Genomic DNA, 20872 nt, shown 5'->3' on the forward strand with positions numbered 1-20872 from the left:
AAAAAGAAACCAGCTGCTTTGTTATGTACAGACTGATGAGAGCTCTGATGCTGACTCTATTCAGGTTGAGAAAGACAGAAAAATTCATCTGGTGTCTTGCAGCATCCAATCTAGTACCAGGTACAAGACAGATGATGGGCTACTGAGCCCTGAATCTGTAAGAGGAGGCTGCACACTCAGAACGCAGTATTTTTTATTTCACTCTCGTGACTCCATGCATGGAAAAAAAAGGGGGGGCATTGATCTCACAATTGCAGTTTCTTGACTTTCTCTGGCAACAGACAAACCCTTCTCAGAGAGACGGCCCACGTGGGAAAGTATTTGCTTTCCACAATAGAAGACCCAAGGTCCAATATCCAGATGCTGCCAGCTGGAAAAGGATTCTGGTAACAGAAATCAGAACAAAAGCTAGTGTAACGTAACGGCTGACGTGCGGGAGACTTGGGTTGAAGTCCTCACTGGAGTGAACTGAAGCTGAGCCGTCAATCTCAGCTCAGCTTCCCTTGGAGGTTTTGCTGTTATATGGGTGAAATTAGGACACTCCCTTGGAGTGTCCTAATTTCACCTTTAGTTCCTCAATGACGGGGGAATGTATACATGGGAACAATGTATACCAGTGATGGCCAACCTTTAGAAACCCAAACCCCACTTATTTATTGCAAAGTGCCAACATAGCAATTTAACCTGAATAATGAGGTTTTACTACCTAAAATAATGATAAACAAGGCAGAGTTCAGCTAAACGTTCTAAGAAAAACATGATAAATGCACTTTTATGCCCCTTCATTTTTCTCCCTGCTTTTGAAATATTACATTTAGCAACAAAAAAGTCTTTTGTAATATCATTTCTCCCTCCCCCCTCTCTTCCTCCCTCTTTCCTGCCCCCCTCTCTCTTTCCCACTCTCTCTGTCTCTTTCTTTCTCACTTTCCCTCCCTCCCCTCTCTCTGCCTCCCTCTGTTTCTCTCTCCCCCACCCTTTCGTAAGAAGTTGGCATTGATTGAGTGAAACGCGATGGAGAAATGCGATTGGAGCTGGGCTGGGGCGACAGCGTGCATGCCCACAGAGAGGGCTCTGTGTGCCACGTCTGGCACGCATGCCACAGGTTCGCCATCACAGATGTATACTGTATATGTATATATATACAGATGTATACATGCGATAAAATGACAACTACTGACTCCTCTACAACCGTCCCGTCTCTCTAAGCCAGTGTTTCTCAACCTTGGAAGCTTGAAGATGGGTGGACTTCAACTTCCAGAATCCCCCAGCCAAGCTGGCTGGGGGATTCTGGGAGTTGAAGTCCACCCATCTTCAAGCTTCCAAGGTTGAGAAACACTGCTCTAAGCCATAATGAGAGCTGAGAAAAAGAGGATAGCTTAAAATATCACATTATTCCAAGTACTGTGCTTCTGATCAATGGCTGGCTTCGTGTTGGGTGAATCTGGTCCTGGGCACAGGTTTTCAGTTTAACCAGCACAGCAAGTATCCAAGTTGTCTGCCACCATCAGCTTGATGACGGTGGCTTAGAAAACATTTTTCCCTGGGGTTGGTTGGACATATTTCCCAAGCAAGATCACAGGCATCTTTCCTCCATCAGACTTAAAAATGAATATCCCATAAATGCTGGCCCAATAGTGCAGCCAGATCATATACAAAATATATATGGAGCAGTCATCACTAAGCCTATTAGCACTTCCATAGATAACAAAGATGAGATGCAGTTTGGTGAAGTGGCTAAGGCACCAGGCTAGAAACTGGGAGACTGTGAGTTCTAGCCTTGCCTGAGGCACAAAGCCAACTCAGTGTCCTTGGGCCAGTCACTCCCTCTCAGCCCTAGCCAGGAGGCAGTGGCCAGCTTCAAAATCTTGCCATGAAAACTGTAAGGACTTGTCCAAGTAGTCACCAGGACTCAACACCGATATAAATGCATCCCCCAAAACAAAGAAAATGCAGAATAGAGAGGCTCCCATTTTCAAGTAGCGGAATTAAGAGCTAGAAATCCAGGGTGAGATACCAAATAAATCTTGTCCTAGCAATTTTGCATCCTTCTTTTTGAACCAAATTTATGTAGCTCTGGCATCCCATCATTGCAACAACTGTCTCACTCATGGAACCCACAATGCATATTTGAAGTAATCATGCCAATTCTTTTGGCAGCCATATACTATGTATACATAACATCTAGTATCTTACAGAACTGCAGTATTGTCAATTTACTTTGGGGAATTCTGCTCCAGAAGTATACCTTACTTAACCATGCCAGGAAAATAAAGCCAGGGAGATGTCTATCGTATTATGAAATTTATGAAATTGATTATTTGGGTCTCTGAGCAGATTGGGAAAGGTAGAATAGGCACAGCATCAAAAGAATGACAACTGGGAGTAGGCGCTTTGGATAAAGATCGAAGGCGCCCACTCCCAGTTCCTCACTTTTCTCCTTGAGGGCCAGCTCCTTGCTGCCCTCAAGGAGAAAACTGATGCAGAGAAGTGAAGAAGAATTTGCAAGAAAGGAACTGGATCTTTTAGAAAACAGCAGCTGTTTAGAACATGCCTCTGCAATGCTGGTTTTACCCCCAAGCAAAGAGCTTTTCTACCACCTTTTGGAAATCACAAGGTATTTGTCTTGTATTCTCAGGAAACATACAGCAAATACTATACTTTATATTTGATCATACACCTGAGTAGCAATTGCATTCTGAGAAACTATTGACTGTGTTGTTTCAATCTCAGAAGCTGTGCCAGATTTTGCTGCAGTACCTCTTAAGTATGTTCAGGCTATCAGAATTCCCAGACAGGGGGGCCAACAGCTATGCTCATTGATTCTGGGAATTGAAATCCCAATATTTAAAGGGGCCTTTAATTGGAATAAGCCAGAGGTGCTATTCAGCAGGTTCTGGAGAACCAGTAGCAGAAATTTTGAGCAGTTCGGAGAACCGGTAAATACCACCTCTGGCTGGCCCCAGAGTGGGGTGGGAATGGGGATTTTGCAGTATCCTTCCCACATGAGTGGGGTGGGAATGGGGATTTTGCAGCATCCTTTCCCTAGAGTGGGGTGGGAATGGAGATTTTGCGGTATCCTTCCCCTGCCATGCCCACCAAGCCATGCCCCGCCCACCAAGCCACACCCACAGAACCGGTAGTAAAAAAAAATTGAATTCCACCACTGGAAAAAGCTGTTTCTTAGCCTGGAACTAAGACTTCTCTCCTTTTTGTGTATGGGAGCATGGAGATGACCCTGAAGAAGGAATTCAACGATTATTTTGTAAACAGAAGCCCGAAGGTGAGGAAAGGCTCAAGATTATCCCACTCTGATTCTCTGTTGCATAAGGGGGCAATCTCTGCCAGGCTTTCCTGATTCTGTTATTACAGTCTGCAACAACAGAGTTTGAACATACTTTGGGAGACTCCTAGGAACGCTGGTTAACCAACAAGGTTGGTGAATTGAAGAAATGCTACAAAGAAGGAGTCTCCAACCTTGGCAACTTTAAGCCTTGTGGACTTCAACTCCCAGAATTCTGGGAGTTGAAGTCCAGAAGGCTTAAAGTTGCCAAGGTTGGAGACCCCTGCTACAAAGGAAGCGAAAGGCAAGTTATACTCCCCATCACCAAAGTAGCAAGATCAAACCTGGGGTCTCCAGGGCGGCCTTCTAAATGGCTCATGATTTCATAAAACTTTTTTTTTTCTCCTTTCAAAGCAGCCAACATTACAACATCTATCGGATAACAGTCAGAGATCAAGTTGCTTCTTGCTCTTCTGTCAGCAGATTTATGCTTTGGCTGCAGCTTCAGAGAGACTCAGGCACTTTATCCCAATAAAAGGCAGATTTGGATGGTAAATGTGCCCATCCAAAAAGATGTACGGTCATTTTTTAAAAAGCATCGTTTTTGTTCGCTGCATTTTTATTCTGTAAGCAGAATAAAACAAACAATTTTTTAAAAAAGATCTTGCAGTTGATGCCCATGCTTGGTATAATTTGCTACTCTTCCTCTCTTCAGCAGCAGTTCACTAAGGCTTCATGGAGGGATGGAGGGTACTTACTGGACAGGGGGGGATCAAAAAAAAATCCACATTGTGCAACTGAAGCCTTGCCAAAAAAAAAAAATACTCTGGTTTTAGATCTATTTGTTATTTGGTAATTTCCTCTAGCCAGTTGTTCTGCCCCAGCTCCAGATTCCTGAGGATATTGACACACACCAACGGTTCTTATCAAATTTATTAAGTAGCAAGAATAAACCAAAGTCCGGCAAAGGTTGGCCCAGAAAACAAGATATGATAAGACTTTTCCAAAAATGCTCTGATGATAATTACAAGTTGTTTCTAGCAAGAAACTTACTAACGGTGTGTGACTTAAATAGGCTAAGGGAGTGGCCAATTATCCTCAAGCCTTACTCTCGAGGAGACCTCCTCCTCCTGAGTAGCCACTCCTGCCTTTTGGCAGCCCTGTGTGCTCGAGCATTGAGGAGAGACTACTCCACTTCGCTCTCTCCACTGGAGGTTCTGAAGGCCCTGGCTGAGTCTCTGCCTCTGGCACCACATCCTCTTCAGCCTCCTCGCTGTCCAATGCGAGCGCCAGCTGCACCGGCTGCTGGCGCAACACCACACCAGCCTCCTCGTTGTTGGGATCAGCCACGATCTGCACAGGCCGCTGGCAGGCCACACCACCAGTTTCTTATCTTTATCCAATATTTCTTTGCTTCTGGGCATGTCCACCACATGTGGTAGTAAAACCGGAGTTATTTCTATTAGGTATATTAATAGGAAATTACAATAAAAAATCCAATATATAATGCTACATATAATAACAGCGGCAAGAATTGTTTATGCGCAAAATTGGAAAAATGAAAGTATATCTTTTGATGTAATGGTGATAAAGAAAGTGCTAGAAGGTGCAGAGATGGATAGGCTGACAATGGAAATAAAAGACAGAAGAGAAACTGACCACTATTTGATTTGGACTTTATGGTACAACCGGTTAGAGAATAGAAGTAAAGATTAAGGATGTTAAAGTAAGATAAGACCTGATCAAAATGAATATATATTTATGTAACTATAATTAAGCACACAGTGTACAGATCAAGATATGTTAATTTATAGTCACTAATTATAATGTATATAAGAAAAATGGAAATAACCTATATGCACATATGAGGTATACTGATACCGAAGTGCGGTAAAAGATGAAAATTGTGATAGAAAACGGGAAAACTTTTTAATAAAAAATATTAAATTAAAAACAACAACAACACCCCACACACAAAAACAGCACAAGACTAAAATCCCGATGAGAAGACTGTCTATCATCCCGTTTGAATGGTTGGGGAAAATAAATGTAGAATATATCAACGTAGAATAAATATAGAATATAGTCACTGTTCAACTTTCATTAAACAATTGGCATTTTAACTATACGTCTCTAATCCAGGGGTGTTACAGGGAAGTTTTTTTTTTCCATTTGCACGTGGCCATACAGGTAAAAAAAGCAAGAGTGAATCATTTCCCCTGCCCAGGATGTCCCTGTTCTAATCTTCAAAATCCCATTGATCAATCCTTGCTCTGACATCCAGCAAGATAAGCTGCCTATGTTTCTCTCCAAGGATCAGAAGTGCAGTTGATCCTACCATTTTCTTATTTTAGAACAGAGGGGTGAAGCAACCTTTACAAGGGAAATGAAAGTATTTGTAAAGGCCGGTGGAGTCTTGCAACATCCAGAATCCGTACAACAGAATTTCTCAAAAGAAAAGCCATTTCTAATAATCCTGACAATATTTACGTTGAAGAAAAGGAGTTACAGACAAGACAGGCAGATTTTAGTAACAAATTCCTGATGAAAAACAGATGGCCATACATCTTTTGGATGGGCACGTTAACATCCAAATCTGCCTTTTATTGGGATAAAGTGCACAGATGCTGCAGGGAAAAAAAGGCCAAGTGCCGTAGTTTATGTACCATAGCAGTGTTTCTCAACTTTGGCAACTTTAATATGTATGGACTTCAACTCCCAGAAATTAGAAGAATGGAATGGAATGGAATGGAAGGGGACGGGGAATAGAAGAATCAGAGTTGGAAGGGACCTTAGAGGTCTTCTAGTCCAGCCCCCTGCTCAAGCAGGAGAACCTAGACTATTTCAGATAAGTGGCTGTCTAGTCTCTTCTTAAAAACCTCCAGTTATGGAACGCCCACAATTTCTGAAGGCAAAGCTGTTCCACTGGTTAATTGTCCTCACTGTTAGGAAGTTTCTCCTTAATTCCAGGTTGCTTCTCTCTTTGGTTAGTTTCCAACCATTGTTTCTTGTCCTGCTCTAAATCATGCTGGCTGGGGAGTTCTGGGTTGATGTCCAGACATCTTAAAGTTTCTAACACTGTATAGGTAGTTCTTAATTTCAGTGGTGGGTTTCAAATTTTTTTACTACTGGTTCGGTGGGCGTGGCTTGGTGGGCATGGCATTGCTTGGTGGGCGTGGCTTGGTGGGCGTGGCAGGGGAAGGATACTGTAAAATCTCCATTCCCTCCCCAATCCAAGAGAAGGTTACTGCAAAATTCCCATTTCCTCCCGATCAGCTGGGACTTGAGAGGCAGAGAATAGATGGGGGCGGGGCCAGTCAGAATTTTTACTACCGGTTCTCCGAACTACTCAAAATTTCCGCTACCGGTTCTCCAGAACCTGTCAGAACCTGCTGAAACCCACCTCTGCTTGATTTACAACCATTCGTTTAGCAACCATTCCAAGTTACACTTACAACTGTTGTAGCTTCCCCGTAGTCCTGCAGTCAAAATTCAGGCACTTGGCAACCAACATGTATTTATGACCATTGCAGTGTCCTGGGGTCATGTGAGTGCCATTTGAGACCTTCCCACCTGGCTTCTGACATGCAATGTCAATGGGAAGCCAGATTTGCTTATGATTCACTAAACGACCGCTAAACTCACTTAACAACCATCTTGTTTAGTATTGAAAATTCTGGTCCCGATTGCAAAGATGAGCAACTAAGATGATTAAAAGCCTGGAGACTACAACATATGAAAAACGGTTGCAGGATTTGGGTTTGGCCAGTCTAGAGAAAAGAAGGTGTCATCACCTTAAAACAGTCACTAAATGAAGTGTTATAAGACCAGAACTACCTGCATAGATGAGGAAATGGGATCTTTTGGTACATATAGAGGATTATTTTTGCTTTCCTCCAATCGAGGTTGAAAAAAAAATTAGCATCTTTTAAACCAAAGTTTAGAAAACTATCTCCTCCCCCCTTCCCATCCAGATAACGAAACTACATTGTCCTTTTCTCATCTGCTGATGGAAACTGGACCTCCAAAATATATTTATTTATTTAAAATATTTATATAGCCACCCACCTTATATCAAGCTCTGGGTAGCTCCCAACCACCAATTAAAACAACATTATTAATAAAACAATGTAATACAAATATCTATTAAAACCATAAACATTAGAAAAAAATATGGATGGTACGCTTGATTTAACCTTACCAGGCAAGCAAACACAGGCCAAATGTATTGAGCAGGAAATATTGTGCTATAAAGAGCAGAATTTTATTTTTAATTTTTTTTTATATCTGGAGTCTTACCTTTGGCAAAGCCTCTTTTCTCTCCTCTGGAGCTGCCTGTCCATTCTGCAAAGCGAAAGAGCCAAGCATCCATTAGCATCCAAGGGGCGCAGCATTAAGAAAAATCAAGCTATCTTAAGTACCTAATTCTTTTTTGGCTTCAAGCCTAAAGAAAACATCCATAGTTCAAGTCCTTTCTGTAGAAATAACATGTTTTACCTGTCACTGGTTTGAACTGCCAACTTTAGAAAAAAAATCAAAGACAACTGGAAGCCCCAACTTTGATGTGCTGAATGAAAATAAGAACAAGCAAGACGGCATCACACAAAAGTTCTTGCTGCGTGTGAGCAGGTCAACAAAAGAGAAATGGCCAAGAACAGTTTCATGGGCCTTCCAGATCTAGAATTATTGCTGACTAAGCTGCAGCAAGATGTGATCTTTAAAAGCAACAAAAAATATTGTGAACCCATCTTGTTTTTGCACTGAGCTAATTCTCTCTGGCTTGTTTAGCAGTTATTTCAATAGTAGGCTATATGCATTAGCCACAATGCTAATTCCCAACTTAATTAACTAAGTTAAACAGTCTGGTTCATTGCTACATATGAATGCAGCCCTTGTGTCTTGCCTAGGCAGACATCCGATGGAGGATTGTAGCTCCTGGTCAGTGTGCAGATCTGCATTGCCAAATGTTAGTTAAGAGAGTTATTCTGGCTTCAAATCCTTGACTTACAACCACAATTGGGAGCAGACTTTCCACTGCTGTGAAATGCAGATGTTAAGTGAATCCAGCTTCTCCCCTTGACTTTGGTCGTCAGAAGCCCGCTGGGAAGGCCAGGAAGGGTGATCACATGACCCAGTGATGCTGCAACTGTTGTAAATACATGTCAATTGCCCAAATTCTGATCATATGACCACAGGGATGCTGTGAGAATCGTTAAATGCGAAGTCCAGTCACAAGTCACTCTTTTAAGTGACATTGTAACTTCAAACAGTTGCTAAATGAATGGTTGTAAGCCAAGGACTACCTGTAATATAGTTTCTCTACTACAGCTGCCTGATTTGCTGCTCTGAGGAACTCATTCTTCACATTGAACCAGATTGGATGAGCTGTTCTGAAAGCACCTAATCCTATTCTTATCCAAAATACTCATACCGAATCCATTCTGGGGATGCAGCCATGAAAGTAGCCACGGCTCACTAATCAGAGGGAAAGGTAGAGGAACCCTAATGTTTTTCTAGAAGCATTGCAAACGTAAAAGGGAAGGAGTGAACAACCCTCAAAATAGATCAGTTAGCTGTCACTCAACATTCTGTGCCCATTAAACCAGTACAAGCCTAATGGGTACAGAATGTCAACTGACAACTTGTGAAAAGTATTCAGGAAGTATTTGTGAGGTGTCTATGGATGTGAGAAAAGGAGAAAGGGGGAGAAAGAGAAAAAAGCCAGAGCCAGAGAGAGAAAAAGAGAAAGAAAGAAAGAAAGAAAGAAAGAAAGAAAGAAAGAAAGAAAGAAAGAAAGAAAGAAAGAAAGAAAGAAAGAAAGAAAGATTGCATATGCATGGAATGGAATGGAATGGAATGGAATGGAATGGAATGGAATGGAACATCCTGAAAGAAGATATGATTTGCAGGCATCCTGAACAATAGTGCCATATGTTCATCTCCTTTTGCCGCAAGTCAGTTTTATACCCTGAAACCTATCCGAGACTAACCGACTGTCAGGCCAGTTCAAGGGAAGGGCAGGAAGCATATTCTCAACTGCGAGAAGTTGTGGGGAGGGGAAGGGAAATTCTGTGGCATTAGGATGTTTGCCATTTTAACATGATCTTTTCCTCCTCCTGAACCTGCTTCGGGGAGGCGGGGGAAACAACCAACATCAGTGAAATGCAAAAGGAAGCTTCAGTGTTTGCTGCTGAGTTCCCAAACAGTGCAAAAGATGGACAACTGCCCCAATCCTTTGACATCTCATTGGGTTTTCCTCTTAAGCCAGTCCAAAGAGCAGTTTGCACCACATCATGGAAGGGGGGGAGGGAGGGAAAGAAAGATTAAAAGTATTATTTGCCCAGTAGATAAGATTCTGGGCAAGATGCCAATGAAAATTCTCACTCAACCAGGTGGAGTTGGCTGTAGGCTGAGTCATGGCAACTGGACTTATTTTTTGTTGGTTTGAGACAGTGGTGAAGTTCAATTTTTTTTTACTACTGGTTCTGTGGGCGTGGCTTTGTGGGCGTGGTGTGGCTTGGTGGCATGGCAGGGGAAGGATAGTGCAAAATCTCCATTCCCACCCCACTCCAGGGGAAGGATAGTGCAAAATCCCCATTCCCTCCCCACTCCTGGGGAAAGGATATTGCAAAATCTCCATTCTTTCCCCACTCCTGGGGGAAGGATATTGCAAAATCCCCATTCCCACCCCACTCCAGGGGAAGGATACTGCAAAATCCCCATTCCCTCCCCACTCCTGGGGGAAGGATATTGCAAAATCTCCATTCCCACCCCACTCTGGGGCCAGCCAGAGGTGGTATTTGCCAGTTCTCCGAACCACTCAAAATTTCCACTACCGGTTCTCCAGAACCTGTCAGAACCTGCTGGATTTCACCCCTGGTTTGAGATGTTTTGCTGCCCGTCCAAGCAGCTTCTTCAATCTGAACAAGTTGGTTAGGGGAATCTGAGTAGGCAGAGTCTCGTTGGAATGTGTCAACTTCTAAAATTCTTGGGGGTATTTCTTAGGTAGACTCACTGCTTACTCAGATTCCTCTCACCAACTTGTTCAGACTGAAGAAGAAGCTGCTTGGAGGAGCAGCAAAACGTCTCAAACCAACAAAAAAGAAGTCCAGTTGCCATGACTCTACCTACAGACAAAATTCTACCCGGATGACAGAGAATCTCCATCGACATATTGCCATAATTTTGGGGAAGAAGCGCTTTAGTTGGTGAGGGAATACCCCTAAGAATGTTACCATGTTTCCCGAAAAATAAGATCGGGTCTTATTTTCTTTTAGGCTTGAAAATAAGCACTTGGGCTTATTTTCGGGAAGATCTTTTTTTTTTTTTTGAGGTGCAGGAGGCGGTGAGTGCAGTCACCTCATGGCTGCTGGGCCCCTTAACAGCGGACTGCGGATCAGCTGATCCAGTGAGGGTCGCGAGTTCTGTCTCTCCGGGTGGCTGGAGATGTTTGCTGCACACTCTTGCTAGCCCCAGCCCTGCCAACTGCGCCAGGCAACCTTGCAGCCGAGGCCCCCTCTGTGTCAACTTGCAAAGCTTTCAAGTTGCCATGAGCAGGAGGGAGGGAGAACTGATAGAGCTGATTGATTTCCCTAACTGAAGTGCATTCCATACATTCTTCCTGACCGCAATCAGAAGGAGGGTGTTGGATTTCACAGCCAGCCAAAGTGGTTAATTGGAGAATGTGATTTATGACATGTCCAGAGAGGAGGGGAGAGATAGGGTCATAGGGGAACGTAAATCTATGTGGGATTAGTTCTAACTGCATCCGAATATTGCCGAAATGGTGCTCCTAATAAATGACTATATTTCTTTTGAAGTTCGGCTCATGGCTCATGAATTAATTAGGGCATCTTTCGGAAACTTCACACTCTGTTCTGCAGCTCACCTTGTGGCTATGGAGCAGGCGGCAACCACGGTTTGTGCTCCACCAGACCTGGAGCTAGGGTGTTGTTTGGCTTCTGCTACAATGAGGCAGAAAGCCATGCGGCCCGTCAGAATTGGTTCCCCACCCCCCGCCCCCCCGCCTCTACCCAGCTGCTGATGCTACAAGGTGAGCTATGGAACAGAGGGGCCCTCGGCTGCAAGGTTGCCTGGCGCCATGGACAGGGCTGGAGCTAGCAAGAGTGCGCTGGAAACATCTCTAGGCATCCAGAGAGACAGAACCCCTGGCCCTCGCTGGGTCAGCTGACCCACGGGCCACGGTTAAGGGGCACAGCAGCCATGAGGTGACCAGGAAAGGGAAGGGCTGCCTCCTATGCTGGCCACCCCCTTCAGTAGGGCTTCTTTTTGGGATAGGGTGTATATTAGGCCCACCCTAAAAAAAAATCAGGCTAGGACTCATTTTCGGGGTAGGTCGTATTTTCGGGAAAACGTTTATTTTTATTTATTTGATTTGATTTTTATACCGCCCTTCTCCAGCAGGACTTAGGGCGGTGAACAGCCAAGGTAAAACATAGCATACAAAATTTAAAACAATTTAAAAAAGATATTAAATAATTTCAGCCCACAATTTAAAAACACCCCAATAAAATCAATTACAAATTAAAACCGAAAGATGGGATCAAGCCAGCCCGGCTAGATGAAATAAGTGAGTTTTAAGGGCCCGACGAAAAGTCTGGAGGTCCGGGATCATACGTATCTCTGGGGGTAGGTCATTCCAGAGGGCGGGTGCCGTCACAGAGAAGGCTCTCCCCCTGGGGGTCGCCAGCCAACATTGTCTGGCCGACGACACCCTAAGGAGCCCCTCTCTGTGCAAGCGTACTGGCCGGTGGGAGGCTATTGGCGGCAGAAGGCGGTCTCGTAGATACCCAGGCCCTATGGTAGGTGTTGGCACATTCCAACAACTTTCTGCCTACTCAGATTTCCCTAACCCAGTTTTTCTCAACCTGGAGAACTTTAAGGCATGTGGACTTCAACTCCCAGAATTCCCATGGCTGGTTGGGGAATTCTGGGAATTGAAATCCACATGTCTAGGTTGAGAAACGCTACCCTGATCAATTTATTCAGACTGAAAAAACTGCTTTGATGGTCAGCGAAATGTCTCAAATCAACAAAAAATGCATCCAGTTGCCATGACTCAACCTATTGATAATTCTGGGCAGGATTCTCCTTTGCTACTTGAAAAGTTAAATATTGTAGAGAATGCTTCAGCAAGAGGTCATTGTGGAAGGCAGGTGGACCAGAGAGAATGCAATCAAAGAAATCCTTTACAAGAGGAGAGTTTGATCTACCCACATGGAAAGACCTACACCCAGGAAATCAGGCACTAACAAATAGAAAAGCAAGCTGGGTTTTTAACCCAATTCTCATCCCCTATCAGCTCAAATGTAAGTCTTTCTTCTGTCCCATGTTGTTGGAATAAAAGGTAATAAGGCTTAAATAAAATCAAGTTAAACATTTATATCCTCAGTGAGCAGGAAAGCAATATATTCACAAGAATGCCGAAGCCACAGGCAAGAAGCAGCTGGTTTCACCTTTCCTTCAACACCATCAAATCCTGTTTAACATCAATGGTTTCTATTATTTATTAGCCCACCTACATTCTGGCCATCATTCTTCCATCTACCCTCTTTGTGGACTGGGGTTCTTGTTTTTTTCTTTATCCTAGTTTATACTCCATTAACCTGAGCTTGTTAAAGTGTGATCTCTGCAGAAGCTGAAACTTTGCCCTCCTTGATGTTTATGTAAGTTTTTCATCAAACCCTTGTTCGTGTAAACAGAGAAGAACTCCTGAAGCCAGCAATTCCAAAGACCCAAAGTGGAATTTTCTCATCGTGCCGGTTGCAATGTTTACAAACCGAGAAGCAGAACTGTACTTCAGCCAAGGGTGGGACTAAGTTGAAGGCCAAATCTGATTTATTGAAATGTGATTCAAATGAAATTAAATTAATTAAATGCAGTTAATATGAATGTAGAGTTTTTCCAAGTGTTTAATCGGTTGCTCCTCTAATTATCCTGTGAGGTAATAATTACATGTAGGCAATCCTCGACTTACGACCACAATCAAGCCCAAAGTCTCTGTTGCTAAACAAGATAGTTGTTAAGTGAGTCATCCCCCTTTTTCCAACCTTTTTTGGCCATGGTTGTTAAGCAAATCACTACAGTTGTTAAGTGAATTGTGCGACTGCTAAGGGAATCTGGCTTCTCCCATGGATTTGGCTTCCCAGAAGCTTCTAGGAAGGTTGCAAATGACAATCCAGGATGCCAGGACCCTGCAACCATTGCCAAGCAACCAAAGTTTGATTGTGTGACTGTGGGGATGCTGCAGTGGTCAGAAGTGTGAGTCACTTTTTTCAGTGTCATTGTAACTTTGAACAGTCATTAAATGAATAGTTGTACTGTGTTTCCCCAAAAATAAGACAGGGTCTTATTTTCTTTTGAAGCCTGAAATAAGGGCTTGGCCTTATTATTGCGGGGGGGTCTTATTATTTTTGGGGTGGAGGGGTCGGCGAGTTTGGGACTAGATGTTCCGTCATCGCTACCGCCTCCCCTCCCTGTTCTTCACGCCGGCTGAGTGGCTGGCCACCGCTGCTCTGATGTGTCCCCCCGCCGCCGCTGCCTCATGGAGCAGGACTGCAAGGCTTGTTGTGCCTTTGCACACTCAAACAGCAGCACCGCCGCAAGCTTCATCATACCCGCACAGCTGGCATCCTGCCACTTGCAGCTGCGCCGGTATGTCAAACCTCATGGCACTGCTGCCGTTCGTGCGTACAATGGCACAACAAGCCTTGCAGAGTCCTGCTCCATGAGGCGGCGGCGGGATGAGTCTCACAAAGACTCACTTCTGACAGGTGGGGCGGGGGAGAAGCAAGACACATGGAGCGAGATGTGGCTCCCTTCGCCGTCTCTTCTCTCCCCCCCCCCCGCCGGGCATGGCAGGGCTCCTGCCCCTTGCTTAGCCACCCACCGCCTTTAGGGATGCAATTCTGGGGTGGCAAGTGGGGCGGGCGAGAAGCGGGACATGCGCCTTACCTTTCAGGCTCTGTGGCGTTCCTTGGTGTTGTTTCCACGTTGTAAAACACGTTGTAAAAGAAAACTTCTCGCGAGTTAAATCAAACTTCTCGAACTCGCAAGAAGTTTTCTTTTACAACATGTTTCCCTGGACACAGCGGCGAGGAATGCAACAGAGCTGGAAAGATAAGATGCCCGTCCTGCTTCTCGCCCGCCCCACTTGCCATCCCCAAATTGCATCCCTAAAAGGGGCGGGTGGCTAAGCAAGGGGCAGGAGCCCTGCCATGCCTGGCGGAGGGGGAGGGGGGCAGAAGAGAAGGCAAGGGGAGCCATGTCTCACTCTATGCCTCTCAGTTCTCCTCCGCCTCACCTATCAGAAATGAGTCTTTATGAGACTCATCGCACCGCCCACACCACCTCGTGGAGCAGGACTCTACAAGGCTTGGGGCCTTGCACACATGAAGGGCAGTACGGCCGTGAGGTTTGACATACCAGCGCAGCTGCGAGTGGCAGGACACCAGCTGTGCTGGTATGATGAAGCTCGTGGTGGTGCTGCCGTTCGTTCGTGCAAAGGCACAACAAGCCTTGCAGAGTCCTGCTCCATGAGGCAGTGGCGGCGGAGGATCACATCAGAGCAGCGGCGGCCAGCCGCTCAACCGGCGCAAAGAACAGGGAGGGGAAGGCATGTTCCCCCCTCTTTCTCCCCTCCGGCCTCACTTCAACTCATTTTGGTTGCGCAGCAAGCAACCAGAGGAAATGGCAGGATCAGCTGCGCATACATGGAAGTAGTTGGTGGGGGACTTATTTGGTAGGCAGCTTATTTTAACACATGCGCTAAAAAGCCTGATTGGGCTTATTATCCAGAAAGGTCTTAGTTTCGGGGAAACATGGTAAGTCATGGGTTATCTGTATTCAATGGGAAGTAAAATTTAAGGCAATTGGCTGTTAAGTTTCTGGATTCCAGATTTATACATAAGCCTTGGAAGATTATTTTTATGTACATTGGCACCTTGGTACACGCCGTTAATTGGTTCCACAAAGTGTGACAAGTGCTAAAAAGGACGAGTACCAAACCAACCATACCATGAAACCTTTTCTTTCGGCCAGGAAGGACTTCTTTTGTCAACGACCTTCCAAGCGTAGCCAACTTCCTGTCTGCCTTCTGTGGTTGTACCCCACTTCCTTTTGCAGCGATCTTCCCAGCATGGCCAACTTCCTGTCTGTTCTCCACAACTTCCCCCTCTTCCTATCGCAACACATTGAGTACTAAACAAACGCCAAGTACTGGGATAACATTTTCATGTCAAAATGTTTCGTGTACCAAACTTGAAAGTTGAGTACCGAGATACCGCTTTGCAATCATCGCTGCAAGATTACTATATGTGGGAAAAAATGGGGAAAAAATACCCACAATGGAGGAATGGCTGGTGAAAATGGCGGAACTAGCAGCAGTGGCAAAATTGTTTGCTTAAAGAAAGATCAACAACTACATTAATGACTGGAACCGCCTTATGGACTTTTTCCTGAAACAAGGAAAAAATGAACTGGTGATTTATGGATTTGATGATAAGAACGGTAGATTAAGGAAAGAAGGAAATTATGATGTAACCTTAGGAACTGTGTAAAATATAAATGTACTTATAACTTATTTTAAAATTAGAAGTTACTTCTTTATTACTTTTTTTCTTTTCTATTTCTTGTTTTATTTCTTTTTCACTTTCTTATTATTTTTCTCTGTCCTTTTTTTCAATTTGAAATTTATATTGGTTTCATACTGCTGAAAAAAAAATTAATTCATTTTTAAGAGAAAATTATATATAAAAATAACTTTTACAAATCTAAGAAATTTCCAGTTGCTTTGAAGTATTCTGAAACAAAAACCACAGTTTTGTGTGGTTAGCTCCATGTTGGTTTACCTCTCTGTGCTGTGTGCTACTAATAAGCCATCTCTCTGAATTATGGTTCAGTAAATTTGTTAAAACACTGTGGGACTCTAATATTCATTTCAGTGAGCATGTATAAGACAGCTGGAGGTGTTAGTGAAAGAGAAAGAAATAATGGGAAGTTTTCCCTTTAGATTCCTCTAATTCTAAAGTTGCACAGTAGTGGAATTTTTCAAAAAACAACCACACACCCCCTGCGGTGAAATCCAGCAGGTTCTGACAGGTTCTGGAGAACCAGTAGCAGAAATTTTGAGCACTTCGGAGAACTGGCAGTGGAAATTTTTGAGTAGTTCAGAGAACCGGCAAATACCACTTCTGGCTGGCCCCAGAGTGGGGTAGGAACGGAGATTTTGCAATATCCTTCCCTCAGGAGTGGGGAGGGAATGGGGATTTTGCAGTATCCTTCCCCTGGAGTGGGGTGAGAATGGAGATTTTGCAGTATCCTTCCCCTGCCACGCCCACCAAGCCATGCCCACCAAGCCACATCATGCCCACCAAGCCACGCCCACAGAACCGGTAAACAAATTTGGATTTCACCACTGAAACACACCTTTTCTTCTGTAGAGAAAGGAGAAGGAAAAAATTAAGTTCCTAATAAACATTAGACATCCCATAACTTATTGGAACATCGTTTCAGAATAATTTCGTTACTTAAACAGAGAAACAAACAGAAACCTGGGCAGGCAAAAAGCCAGTGAGGAATGACTTTTGATTTCCTGTGGGCTTCCCCACTGACTTTCCTTATGGGAAGCTGGCAGGGAGTATTGGAAATGATGATCATATCATTGGGGCTGATTACAGTGGTGTGACGGCATGGTGATACTGAAAGTAGACCCAATTTTGCAAAACTTCAATCCCATAGCAGTCTTGGGTCCTGGATTTTGGATGAATTCTTTAAAATAACCAGTGGTACCAGTATGTTGATTCAAAAATTATTGCCCTAGGATGCACTGTTTTGGCCAATGAAGGTTCTAAACAGGCAGTGTTTTAGACGTATATAAATACACAAGGTCCTGCAACTCCAAAATAGGGAATATTTATTGCCCCACTGTTGAACCAAACCTTAAAAGCCAATGTTACAAAATCAGAGATGCCATCTGTCCTGAAGTTTGTGGAGAACTTAAGAAGCTTATAGACGAGTGCGGAATCATTTTTTACAGCAACTGAAAGTTTGCAAAGGATGTTTTAAGCGTGCAAAACCTTTATGAAGATTTGCTTACTTTTTTTTTTTTTTCAGACTGAAAGCAGGAGGAAATTGCATTGCCAATTTTCAGCAGTCGGCCATAGGAAGATAGATGGGGCTCCAAATAAAGGGGCTACATTCAGTCCATAGGTTGCCCATCTCTGGTTTAAACTTTGAGACTCTATAGAGCAGAGGTCTTCAAACTTGGCAGCTTTAAGACTTGTGGACTTCAACTCCCAGAATTCTCCAGCCAGCATACCATAGCTGGCTGGAGAATTCTGGGAGTTGAAGTCCACAAGTCTTAAAGCTGCCGAGTTTGGGGATCCCTGCTATAGAGATAACAATATGTTTTACTTTGCCCAAATTATGGATGTAATCAAGGTCCCAAGGAAACAATGCATGAAATATCTTGAGTTTACAGAGGCAAGCCCAACGTAGTCCTGAATACCGTACTTGGTACCGGTAGCTCTCGACTTACAACAATTCATTTTAGTGACCGTTCAGTTACAACATAATTGAAAAAAAATGTGACCTATGACCGTTTTTCACACTTCCAATGCATGATTGTAATCATGTGATCAAAATTTAGGCACTTGTCAACTGCCATGTATTTGCAGTGTCCTGGGATCATGTGATCAGCTGCAGTGTCCTGGGATCATGTGATCCCCTTTTGCAACCTTCGGACAAGCAAAGGCAGTGGGGAAGCCAAAGTCAAGTAACAAAGGTGTTACTAACTTAACAACTGCAGCGATTTGCTTAACAACTGTGGCAAGGTCGTAAAATGGGGCAAAACTCACATAACAAATGTTTTGCTTAGCAGTGGAAACATTGGGCTCAATTACAGTCATAAACTGAGGACTACCTGCATTTCACTTAATGCTAAAGTGGGACCTTCAGATGCTGATGAGCTCTATCAACAGTTCCTAGCATTCTTCATTATGGAGAGGAATTCTGGGAGTTGGCTGGGGAATTTTGGGAGTTGATGTCCACCGGTCTTAAATTTGCTAATGTTGGATACTTAAATAAATACTTGGTCTCTTGTGGCAAGACAGAATCATATAGAATTTTTGCAGAAAGTAGACAGGGAAATCAACAAACATATTTGGGCATAGGTTTTAGTGACTTGTTTGCAAAGCTGTTTTAAACACGTTTAACTAGGTTGATCAGTTTAAGTTCTGCTTTTGGGCATATGCAACTGTTTTGACTTCTTGCATCAACCTGGAAGCGTATTTCAACAGCAGAAATACAATTTGATCCAGGGCAAGTGAACAGGGCCATGAATTAGGATCAGAAACTCATTAAAACCTACACTGAAGCGGGACTGTCATCTCTCAATCCTGCCCATGGAGAGAAAGCCGATCCCTGTAAATCTAAAAGAACATTTTATACTGCACAGACCTGGAGGATCAAGCTACGTTCAAATGTCCCTGGAGACTGAGATATTAGGTTGTATTATGTCATGTGCAAAGCACAGCAGTTTTTGTTAAGTGTTGATTCACAGGGGCACAAGTGCAGACCAAAAGAGTTCAATTTATGTGACAAATAAATTTCTAAAAACAACTCCACAGATAAAGTGAGGGAGCTTTGGGATCTGTAAAGGAAGATTTTCAGCTTGTTCCAAATATTCTGGCCAGAGCTCTTTAGGAAATCCTCTGACAATTGCAGCAGCACAAAACGGATACACATTACAGAGGAAGTATGCATCAAGGTCAGTAGTATAGTTGGGGCATGTGGTTTGTGTGTGTGTGAGAGAGAGGGAGAGAGAGAAAATGAGAATGTGTTTTGCTCTTTGCACTGGTCTGTTCTTTGATGGGGAACAGGGATTGCTGCAAGGAGAACACTGAAGGAACTCAAGTGTATTCTCCTGGAGTTACCAATATACAATCAAAACTATAGAAAGGAGATCTCAAAAGTGTCAGTGCCTTTTAGGCAACGTTTATTGTCAAATGCTCTCCAATTTTTTTAAAAAAAATGCTTATAAAGAAAAATATCTGTAGCTCAGGGTTGAAATAAGGGGTCCTTTCTTGCAAATGTTTCATTACCAAACTAGGTAACGTCATCAGTCGATATGGCGATGCTACTTAGTTTGGGTAATGAAATGTCTCCGCAAGCTCAGAGAGTACCAAGGACTCCTCATAAAAATATCCTTCTCCAGAATACTCTCACAGAATACACTCACAGACTTTGATTGTCAATCCGACATACTGAACTCGCAGTACTGCAAACACCAAAAACACCGTATTCCTCAATTTATGACCACAATTGAGCTGAAAATGTCCACTGCTAAGCAAGACAGCTGTTAAGTGAGTTTGGCCCCATTTTATGACCTTTTTCCCACAGTTGTTAAGCAAATCCCTGCGGTTGTTAAGTGAATCACGCGGTTAATAAGTGAATTGGCTTCTCCCATTGGCTTATCAGAAGCTGGCTGGGAAACAGATTCATCTGTTTCTTAGATTTAAAAACATTTATCTCAAATGAGAAAACGATTTTTTTTCCCTCATTTGAACGAAGAAGCGTATTAAACATTGCTTAACCAAAGAGATCAATAATGCTGTTCTTCAGGCTCTTGTGCCTGTTATTTAGAATACCGATTATTTGCTTATGGTAAATTCATTATTAAAGTATTTATATTGGCAGGTGTATAAGTTTTGGAAAGGTTCAAAGTCTAGACAAGGCAGATGAAACTCAAGAGTTTGAAGTATCAGGACTGCATCCTGCCAAAAACACACCAGCCCTCTTGACTTGTGGGACTAATGAATAAACCCCAAATGGGTCAGGATTAACTTTTCTTGGAGCTATTTACTCAATCATAAAACAAAACATTTCCACCGGAAGAGGAAACCAAGCCAGCCACTTAACCTACAATACAATACCCTTTCTTTCCCGGGGGGGGTGGGGGTGGGTTAGTGTCCTGCTTGTAATTTCAAGCAAAGTTTGTGATCTGATATATAAAATAATTTTAAGCTGGAGATGCTAAAAAATCAAATTTGCACAGACAGGAGCTTAACATGGTCACTGTCAGGCTTCTCCAGGTGATATTCCCACCAGAAGGCTTGCAGCCAGAGAGTCAAGGACACAGCTCTGCTGAGATTGTCACTGTGGATACAATACTTAGAAGAAAAACCCTTAATAAAGCAGGAAGCCAAAATTACAAATTCAAGTATTCAAGTCATGCCTATGGCAGTTCCAAAGTTCAGATTCTACTCCTCGTTCTCTCCACTTTACAGCATAACAAATTAAGATTTTCTGATTTTTCAGAGTGAGAAACAGTTGGTGCGTCCTTATTGTACGGCATCCCCATGGCTGTTAACCTTACCAGCTCTTATTTTCATTTATTTATATATTACGTAATCCATTTTTAGGGCCACCCATGTTGCAAACCCAAATCTGGGCGGCTAACAGCACATGAAAACAATTAAGAACCTTATTAACAAGCTCCTAGCCTCACAGTCATCACTGAAGGAGCCAAGCCTGGTCCACTCTATAAAGGAATAGACTGGAAAAAACAAGTCA

At 43.3% G+C, this 20872-nt stretch overlaps 1 protein-coding gene across 6 annotated transcripts in view; it reads right to left on the reverse strand.

Moving 5' to 3' along the window:
- Window positions 1–20872, reverse strand: part of RPS6KA1 (ribosomal protein S6 kinase A1) — a 107607-nt gene that overhangs the window by 78837 nt on the left and 7898 nt on the right. For 4 of the 6 annotated variants that reach the window (XM_034413552.3, XM_087876954.1, XM_087876956.1 and 1 more), the window contains exon 2: window positions 7580–7624. The exons of the other annotated variants lie outside the window; for them this stretch is intronic. In XM_034413552.3, the coding sequence (XP_034269443.1) occupies window positions 7580–7624 (45 nt within the window). The remainder of the gene's footprint in view (window positions 1–7579; window positions 7625–20872) is intronic. 6 annotated transcript variants of the gene reach the window in all.

Source organism: Pantherophis guttatus, chromosome 10 (assembly GCF_059756535.1).
Source record: "Pantherophis guttatus breed Tessera chromosome 10, ASM5975653v1, whole genome shotgun sequence".
Taxonomy (NCBI): Eukaryota; Metazoa; Chordata; class Lepidosauria; order Squamata; family Colubridae; genus Pantherophis; species Pantherophis guttatus.